The 9765-nt window shown below is 39.5% G+C and overlaps 3 protein-coding genes across 3 annotated transcripts; all 3 read left to right on the top strand.

Moving 5' to 3' along the window:
* The first annotated feature begins 726 nt into the window (after positions 1-726).
* On the top strand, positions 727-3238 carry LOC142543327 (berberine bridge enzyme-like D-2). The gene has a single exon (XM_075650524.1). The coding sequence runs from the start codon at positions 1481-1483 to the stop codon at positions 3122-3124; it is 1644 nt and encodes a 547-aa protein (XP_075506639.1). The 5' UTR covers positions 727-1480; the 3' UTR covers positions 3125-3238.
* Positions 3239-7358: 4120 nt separating this feature from the next.
* On the top strand, positions 7359-8246 carry LOC142542022 (uncharacterized). Its single transcript, XM_075648469.1, has one exon. It carries the CDS (start codon positions 7359-7361, stop codon positions 8244-8246), a length of 888 nt encoding a protein of 295 aa, XP_075504584.1.
* A 48-nt stretch (positions 8247-8294) lies between these two features.
* LOC142542021 (putative mitochondrial protein AtMg00860) lies at positions 8295-9247 on the top strand. Its single transcript, XM_075648468.1, has 2 exons — positions 8295-8553; positions 8871-9247. The coding sequence occupies exons 1-2, from the start codon at positions 8295-8297 to the stop codon at positions 9245-9247; spliced, it is 636 nt and encodes a 211-aa protein (XP_075504583.1).
* Positions 9248-9765: the final 518 nt, after the last annotated feature.

The raw sequence follows: 9765 nt of genomic DNA, 5'->3' as shown, positions 1-9765 counted from the left end.
CGATCTATCAAACAGAAGTCGTTTGTTGCGATAAATAACTAAAATTCAGTTTGTATGTAAAAAATAATAAAACAATATATACATGGAAAATATAATTTATGACTTATATATTTATATTTTTGCGATTTCTTTCTCCCTTTTCACGACATCGACATGAATATATCGTACCCAATGTCATATATATGAACAACTATATTGAAAAAAAGACTAAAATCACCAAAAATTGTAAGAAAATCGAAAAAAAATTGAAATTTATCAATATAAACCATCAAAATAGCAAAATGATAAATATATCGAACCAATATTGTAAAAATATATGATTTGTTTTAAATAATATATATGATATTTCATTCAAGAAAATAGAAAATAGAGATATATAAAAAAAGCATCACAATATTTTTTTTTTGAAATTGGGCCAACTAAATAAATTTAAGAAAAGTGGCTAAATAATCAACAAGCGGGCATAAAAGTCCAATCCATGTGTTAATCCAGTATAAAATGATAAACATATTGGACCAACGATACCATTTAATGCAAACAAATTCTTAAAAATTTAATGAGTCGTCTAGTTTTGTTATTTAGGCTTTACACAATTGGATTAAATCCCCAATAAACACAATAATTTTATTTATTCATGTTTACATTGGGCCACCGCTCTTATTTTTTCAATTTGGGTGCAGACTTCAACGACATGGGCCCAACGACTTTTTTTTGGCCTCGGTCATGGCGGGGCCTTGAGGTGGTGACCTATCTCGCCTCAGAGGAGGTCCGGCCCTACTCAGATATCTTTCCACTATTTCCAGCTCCAAAGCATAGGTCCTGGCCGAGTACATATTGTGTATGTGGAGTAGGTCTAGTCGCGAGTATATGGAGTTCTGTATGTTTGAGTAATTGTTGTGTTGGTTTATTTAATGATTAGGCAACTTTAATATTTAAAAGAATCCTTTTGAGCTGCATCTACTTGGATTCTTCTTCTTGGAAACAAAACAAGAAACCTTTATAATACATGTGTCAGACTTGCATTAAAAAAAGTAATGTTTCATATTCGATATTCATTGTTAGTTCTGGTATTAGAAGTATCTTTAATCCAAGTTTACTGTTATATATTCTGTTCCCTAATGTCATATTGTCAACTCTTTTTGGAAGCTGCCAGGAAACCTTTCCCATTGAACTAAAAACTAAAAACAATACAAGGATAAAGGCAGGCCTTGTTTTTAGCAGTTGAACGGTTTTATTAGTAAACTTCAAAACGGGTTAAAAAATTCTGCATGTAAACTTACGCAACTGGCACCTTTCGCTATCAGTGTTTTTTTGATCATTTTTGTACATGTCTGGATTAAAAAATGTAGGCCGGCCAAGTTTAGTAAATCTGCTTCTTCATCATTGATCTCTTCATCCTTTTGTCTTCGACTGGAGAAATGATTCTCCAATATTTTCCTTATAAGGGCATGTACTCTCAAGAAAATTGACATAAAACGGCATGAAAATGAAGTGTTCTACTACGAATTATGTATTGTTTCCTTCGAGTGTTTTTGTATTTTTTTTGGCTTCTGCATTATGTCATCAACATGCTGATACGCTTAAATCTTGCTTGATTGATCATAATGTCAGAAATTTCACCATATACCCGAGTTCTCATAATGATCCTAGTGTTTACTTCAGTTTTCTTGATTTTTCAATTCAAAATCTTCGTTTTTCTGGTACCTCGGTCCCGAAACCGATAGCCATCATATTGCCAGTGAGCAGAGAGCAGCTAATAAACAGCGTTAAGTGTTGCAAAAAAGGGTATTGGGAAATTAGAGTGAGGTGTGGTGGACATAGTTATGAGGGAACTTCATATGTATCTAATGATGGATCGCCCTTTGTGTTGATAGACGTTATGAATCTGGATCGAGTTTCTGTGGACGTTGAATCCGAATCAGCTTGGGTCGAGGGAGGTGCGACGCTAGGCCAGACTTATTATGCCATTTCAGCGTCGAGCCAAGTTCTTGGATTTTCAGCGGGATCATGCCCCACTGTGGGGATTGGAGGGCACATAGCCGGCGGTGGATTCGGATTATTATCAAGAAAATACGGCCTTGCTGCTGATAATGTGGTGGATGCACTTCTTATTGACGCGAACGGCAGGCTACTAAACCGGGAAGCCATGGGGGAAGACGTGTTTTGGGCCATTCGGGGAGGCGGTGGCGGCACTTGGGGCATTGTTTACGCATGGAAAATCCAGCTGCTGAAAGTACCCGAAACGGTGACATGTTTCATTCTTTCTAGGCCTGGACCAAGGCGTCACGTGTCAAAACTAGTCAACAAATGGCAGCATGTTGCACCGGAGCTAGGAAATGACTTTTATTTGTCGGCTTTTGTTGGGGCAGGCTTGCCACAGATGAAAAAAACTGGTCTTTCGGTTACGTTTAAAGGGTTCTTTTTAGGTCCAAAATCAGAAGTTATATCAATCTTAAATGGTGTGTTTCCAGAATTGAATATTTCACCAGAGGACTGCCTAGAAATGACTTGGATCGAGTCCATTCTTTACTTTTCAGGACTGGACAACGGAAGCTCGGTTGCCGACTTAAACGACCGTTTTCTACTAGATAAGCATTATTTCAAGGCTAAATCAGACTATGTCAGGGCTCCCATATCAGAAACCGGACTAACATCTGCCATCAAAATTCTTGAAAAGGAACCAAAGGGATATGTTATCTTAGATCCTTACGGAGGAGCCATGCGAGAAATAAGCAGTGAATCTATTGCTTTTCCTCACAGAAAAGGTAACCTTTACGGAATACAGTATTTAGTTGAATGGCAAGAAGAATACAACTTCGAAAGCAATAATTATATAGAGTGGATCAGAGGATTTTACAACGAAATGACACCATATGTTTCATCCGGTCCAAGGGCTGCTTACATAAACTACATGGACTTCGATCTTGGAGTTATGGATTACTTAAATAGCAGTGTAGCAGTTGCTGATCCAGTGGAGATGGCAAGGATTTGGGGAGAGAAATATTTCTTGAAAAATTATGAGAGATTAGTCAAAGCCAAGACAATTATTGATCCATTTAATGTTTTCAGAAATCAACAAGGTATTCCTCCAATGTCTGCTTCATACGGAAAAGCACAAGTATAGTGAAATGGAAAAAAAAAACAGTATGTAAAGGAATGAGTTTTCATTTCATTTTATTTTCTTGATATTGAGCTCTGATCTGTTTCGTTTGATCTTCACATGCATATTAAAAGAAAGGATCCACTCCACTTTTTGAGATCACTCTGGAGTTTGCAAATTATATTATATTTATCTATTAAGAAAATGTGAATCAAGTATAATTTCATAATTTAGTTATTCATTAATGTTTCTTTCTTCTTTCTTAAGCACCGATCAAATTTCATAATCATCAGTCAAAATTTAATTAATTCTGATTTATTAAGAATGTGAATCAAGTATATAATTTTTCGTGTCATCATTTAGTTTTCCTCTCTATTTAAGTATGTGATCGTGATCGTGTTTGACTCGGTTTTTCGGTTTCGTTTGCATTTCGATTCACAAACGATATGGATCTTCTGAGAATAATCAATAAGTGAACAATTAGGAGAATGAATACAAGAAGTTGAAGCCAAGAAGAAAGACGAAGAGTTGGATCAGAAGATGTGATAGGGGAGAGGAGTGACTGCATAGCATAGTTTTGATCGTTTGTTTCATTTCATTGATATTATATAAAATGTATTCATTCTTTCCCAACATGGAAAAAAAAAGGTCAGAATAATAAATATTTTTGATTGTTCTTGTAATCCACGGGATTCGATGGGATACATTCCGATCTTGGAGTTTTTACTCCACCAATTGTATGTTGGAAGTATTAGAATTCGTTTATGTGAAAACCTGCATGTGTAACTCTAAATTTAGGAAGACCATTAAATTTTGGTGTACATATTTTGGATGCGATTATTTTGTAATACTTTTGATAATGCAATATTTAATTAAATGGTATTAGTTTATGCATTAAGGCATGCATATTTTCGAAAATTTGGGAATAAAGTTTCCAAGATTGGAATATCATACAAGTTTATAAGAATTAAGGCATGATATTGCATGAGAATTTTGAAATTTCCACTAGATTAAATGACTAATTATTGTGATAGATAGATGCTATGTTAATTGGAAATAATCCATCAAACATTTGCACAAAATCCTTACACCTAGCCTTATTATTTTTGAGCCAACCAAGGGGTGGAAATCAAGGAATAAATCTCACAATTTAGGTAGCTAAATCAACCATTGCAAGGGTATTTGGAGTCAAATTTGGTCAGATTTGACATCATTTTGGGCATGATTTAAGTGTCAAATTTAGCTTCATCCTCATCCCCTATAAATAGTCTACCATTCCTAGCATTCCCTACATCAAATTTCGAGATTCCCTTGCTACAAATTTCGAGTTCCAGCAACTTCTCCCTTAGCCAAAACTCTGCTAAAAAATCATCCAAAGTTATCCTAGATTGTGAGCCGAAGTGCTGCCCGAACGAGGAGCAAGAAGCAATCCAATCCGAAGCCGTGCACTCCACGTTTTTAGCACTCAAAATATAGTGTAAGTGGGCTTTTTTTAAAGTTAAACTTTCGTATACGCATATTTATTTCTTTTTTTCAAAAATGCGGTCGAGTGCATGTTCTTCCCTACTCTTTTTCTTGTTTTGGTTGTCATACGGTTTTGGGCACTGTGAGGAGTCGACTGTATATGAGTGGGAATCCCAACCATGACATGACCTTTACGCGGTGGGGATGTAACCGCTATATGACCTCGTCCCCTTTGAGGAATAAAAATTAGGGACTGATTTTAGTAAACCATAGAAAGTAGAGGAATCTCAGTGCCTCGTAAATGTTATGTATGTGATATGAATGATGCTATGCAAATCATGTGATTTTCGAAATTATGCATGTTGTTATATTATGTTCGATACGGGCCCCACTTGCTGAGTATTTTCGAAAATACTCACCCTTTTACCATCTTTTCCCAGATAAACCCGAGGAGGAACTCGAGGAAGAAGAGTTGGACCAGTTTTGGGGCTGGTGAAATTCGAAATTTTAGTTTAAGTTTAAACTTTTAATCCAGTTTTAACGTTTCCGCATTAGACTGTCGTTTTTGGTTTTCGAATTGTAAAAACGATTGTTATTTCGTTTGAATTATGATATATAAATTGGTTTCAGTTTATACTGTGCTATGAGTCTAGTTTTTTTCGATTGTATGATTGTTAAACAACGTCGGTGTCAACCCTGAGTTTCGGGGCGTGACATTTAAGTGGTATTTGAGCCGCCAGGTTCATAATCCGGTTGGGGGAAAATGAGAAAATAAATTTTAAAAAAAAATTCGGTGGAATATTTGATAAAGGCCGATGCTATCCCCTCCGGAACGGTCCAACGAGCAAAAATCACAATTTGTAGACCTCCGAAACCTCGTTTTTTGCCGTTTTAGGAAATATTTGTAGACCCTCTAACTTCTCATAAGAAATTCCGAATTTGATTCCGTCAATTGTTCTGGAATCCTCTCGACATATGCTTTGAACCCATGTGCCTATTTCCAAACTTTCTATTTTGGAAAAAAAATTATTTGTAAATATTTCTCGAAAATTTCATGTATATAGCATATTGTCTCTTGTTCTATATTGTCTCTTTCCGATTTTGAGCATTTTCATTTTTGATTCCAAGAAATGGCTCCATCGACTCCCTTGCGATTCCGGACTCATGCCCAGGCTGCCCTTCATATGAAGCAGCTTGCCCTTGATTATCAGTTGCGCCAGATGAAGCGACTTAGAGCCAGACTAGGTGAGAGGAGACGAGAGATTGAGAACCTAGCCACAGAAAAGGAGAAGATACGGGTCCAGCTCAACAATGCGGTCTATCATGAAGAGCTGGTGAGAGGACATAACATGGACTTGAGGGAAGTAATAGAGCAGAGCCTGTATCGAGAGGAAAGACTGCGAGAAGATATGGAGCGGTACCGTAAGGAATTGGATGGAGTGAGGCAGCGAAATGCCAGGGGTAAGAAGAGACTGGAGAATTCATGTGAGGCTATGAACAGCCTTGCAGATGTGACCCGCCGTCTGACCCAGCAGGTTGAGACTCTGAAGGAATAGATCAAGCAGAAGAAGACAGAGCATGAGCAGCACCAGCAGCATGCTAGTGATCTGTTGGACGAGGCAGATGCAGAGATACATGAGTTGAAGGCGCAAGTGGCACAACTTACTGGAGAGAATTTCTAGCTCACACAGATGATAGAGCTACTTCACGAAGACGAGACGGAAGAGGAGGAGCCTGTAGAGATAGAGGCAGATCCCATAGGAGCCGTGGATGGCGGAGAGATAGTTGACTAGAGTGTCCTAGTGACCTTTCTTTTATTACTAGGAGTTTATTTTGTCATTGTTACTACGTTATTTCATTCAATACGATTCGCTTTTTTGCATTCAGTTGTTTATCTATATTTCAAAAAATCAATAAAATAATGTTTATTTGTCCATTGATTTCAGTTGTTTCCAGCATAAATTATTCATTCAGTCATGTCGTTATGCACAACAAATTCTTAGAAACGTTTCAACTGTAGGAAATGGCCGGTAGACCCCCGAGACAAGACCGAAACCCCCGCTATGCAAACAATAACCAGGACAACGAGGAAGATAATGGACCATCGCTATGGTTCAGTCTTAACCAGGCAGACTTAATGGCTATAGCCACTATCGTGGCAACGACACTGCAAGGGTTAGTGAACCCGAACACCAATCAGCCACCACCATCTCCACCACCGAATGAAATCAAATTCCGCTACGAATCACTTTGGAAGAACAGGTGTCCAACCTTCAGTGGAGCTTCCGACCCTGAAGTTAGCCAGAGCTGGCTGAAAAGTGTGGAGACTCAGCTGTGACTATTGGAAGTCCCTGAGACACTCAAGGTGGATGTAATAGTGCCTTTCCTAGAAGACAAGACAGGCAAATAAAGCAATCTCGTCAGCCATGACAACTGAAAGACCAATCACATGGCAGCATTTTCGAGAAGCCTTCCTGAAACATTATTATCCAGCCGAGGTCAGACTGCATAAACTGAGCGAGTTTGAAAATTTCATTCAAGCTCTGGATATGTGCTCCCAATTCAATGCCCTTGGATCTTATGCTCCGACAATCATGGCAGACGAAGTCCTGAAATTGCATCACTTTAAGAAGGGATTGAACATCAGGATCCAATTAGCTCTAGCAGTCTACCAACCTGCCAACTTTTCAGACCTGATGGGCACGGCTATCCGAGCCAAAGCTGACATTCGTCGAAGAGAAGGGGAAAACAGGAACAAACGACCTTTAACAGCCAGCCTTCTCAAGGCAGACAAATGTTCAAGAGGCCCAATCAGTCAGGTGGACCTCCCTCGGGGCAATCCCCCGCCACAAACTATCAAGGACTCAAGCTGTGCCCGAAATGTGATTTCAGACATCCCAGGGAATGTCGAAGGGCTAGCGATGTAAGCTTTGGATGTGGGAAATCGGGGCACAGAATTGCAGAATGCCCTACCGCCGCCAACCGACCAGCAGAGCTGAACAAAGGAACTGGGCCAAATGCAGGAGCCGGCCCTAGTAAACCAAAGGAGGACAAACCTAATGCCAGAGTCTTTGCCATGACTAAGGAAGACGCGGACGACGCCAGTGAAGTCGTGTCAGGTACCGTCCTAATTCAAAAAGTTCCTGCTTACGCGTTATTTGACTCTGGTGCTACACATTCCTTTATGTCTAAGAGATTTTCTAAGAAGTTAGGATGTAAGCTCGAGAAACTAACTGAGTCCTTTCGAATAGCCACACCTACCAGTAGGGCCATTGAAACTCACGAAATTTACAAAGTTTGTAAAATCAGTATCGGTAATCAGACTTTTAGCGCCAATTTGATACAGTTGATCATGGTTGACTTCGACATCATCTTAGGGATGGATTGGTTAGCAAGAAACAATGCGATAGTAGATCGTAAGAGGAAGAGAGTCAAACTCCGAACCCCAGATCAGGAGGAAGTCGTGTATCATGGTAAATCCAAGGAGAGGAAGTCACTGCTTTCCGCATCTCAAGCTTGGAGGGCCATGAAATCCGGAGAAGACATATACCTAGCAATACTTAGTGAATTAAAAGAGGAAATCAAACTTAAACTGGAGGGCATCCCGATAGTGAGAGAGTTCCCAGATGTTTATCCAGAAGAACTCTCTGGGACGGCCCTGAATCGCGAAGTTGAGTTTTAAATCAACTTGGTTCACGGTGCTGCACCAATCTCTAAGGCACCTTATAGAATGGCACTAGATGAGATCAAAGAGCTGAAAGAACAACTACAAGAATTACTAGATAAAAGGCAAATTCGACCGAGTGTGTCCCCATGGGGAGTTCCAGTACTCTTTGTAAAGAAGAAAGACGGGAGTATGAGATTGTGCATCGACTATAGAGAACATAACAAGATCACAATCAAGAACATGTACCCTCTACCACTGGTAGACGATCTATTTGATCAACTTAAGGGATCCTCCGTCTTTTCTAAACTGGACCTGAGGACAGGTTACCACCAGTTGAAGGTCAGGGCTGAAGATATTCCCAAAACAGCATTTCGAACTAGATATGAGCATTAGAATTTATAGTGATGCCTTTTGGCCTGACAAATGCACCGACGGCATTCATGGATCTGATGAACAAAGTATTCAAGACATTCCTAGATCAGTTCATAGTGGTATTCATCGACGATCTCCTCGTCTATTCCTCTAACGAGAAAAGCCACGAAGAGCACCTTCACCTTGCTCTGCAAACTTTAAGAGAGAATGAGCTCTATGCTAAGTTCAATAAATGCGAATTTTGACTAAAAAGTGTGTTTTTTTTAGGACATGTGATCTCGAAAACAGGAGTGTCAGTGGATCCAAGGAAAGTAGAGGCAATTACAGACTGGCCTAGACCAAAAAACGCCACCGATATCAGAAGAGTTTTTGGATTGGCAGGTTACTACCGGAAATTTGTCGAAGGATTTTTCTCGATAGCCGTACTATTGACGAAACTCACACATAAGAATTCTAAGTTCATCTGGAGTGAAAGTTGTGAGAAGAGTTTCCAGACATTGAAAGAGAAACTCGCATCCACGCTAGTGTTGATCTTGCCCGCAGAGAATAAAGATTTCACTATTTACAGTAACACATCTAAGGAAGGTCTAGGATGTGTACTCATGCAGGAAGGAAGGGTGATCGCTACGCATCAAGGCAGTTGAAACCGCATGAGCAAAACTACCCTACGCATGATATGAAACTAGCAACAGTTGTCTTTGCCTTAAAAATTTGAAGGCGCTACCTCTATGGTGCTAAATGTGAAATCTTCACAGACCATCAGAGCCTCAAGTACTTGTTCAGCCAAAAGGAGCTGAATATGAGGCAAAGGAGATGGGTCGAACTTCTGAAGAACTATGACTTGACCATAAGCTACCATTCGGGTAAAGCAAACAAAGTGCCTGTTGCGCTAAGTCGGAAGAGCCTAGACAAAGTGACTCTAGGTTCCCTCTCGGTCCAGCCATGTCTGCAAGAGACCGTCAAGTTAAACAAAGATTGAGACCCGGTACTGACCAAACTTAAAGATCAAGTCAGAGAAGGAAAATCTCAAGATCATCAGATTGATGAAAAAGGAGTCCTATGGATGAAAGGACAACTGTGTGTACCCGACAACGATAACATTCGCCAAGAGATAATGGCAGATGCACACATATCAAAATTATCAGTCCACCTAGGTAGTACG

This window comes from Primulina tabacum, chromosome 4 (genome assembly GCF_025594145.1).
Source record: "Primulina tabacum isolate GXHZ01 chromosome 4, ASM2559414v2, whole genome shotgun sequence".
Lineage (NCBI taxonomy): Eukaryota > Viridiplantae > Streptophyta > Magnoliopsida > Lamiales > Gesneriaceae > Primulina > Primulina tabacum.
The sequence above is the reverse complement of the archived record's forward strand: the minus strand, read 5'-3'. Positions and strand labels throughout refer to the sequence as shown.

Excerpts from the sequence above, each read along its gene's own strand:
- LOC142542021 (XM_075648468.1), top strand. The coding sequence starts at position 8,295 with ATGGCACTAGATGAGATCAAAGAGCTGAAAGAACAACTACAAGAATTA. Across the intron at positions 8,554-8,870 it reads TAAACTGGACCTGAGGACAG|GACATGTGATCTCGAAAACA; the intron begins GTTACCACCAGT and ends TGTTTTTTTTAG.
- LOC142543327 (XM_075650524.1), top strand. The coding sequence starts at position 1,481 with ATGAAAATGAAGTGTTCTACTACGAATTATGTATTGTTTCCTTCGAGT.
- LOC142542022 (XM_075648469.1), top strand. The coding sequence starts at position 7,359 with ATGTTCAAGAGGCCCAATCAGTCAGGTGGACCTCCCTCGGGGCAATCC.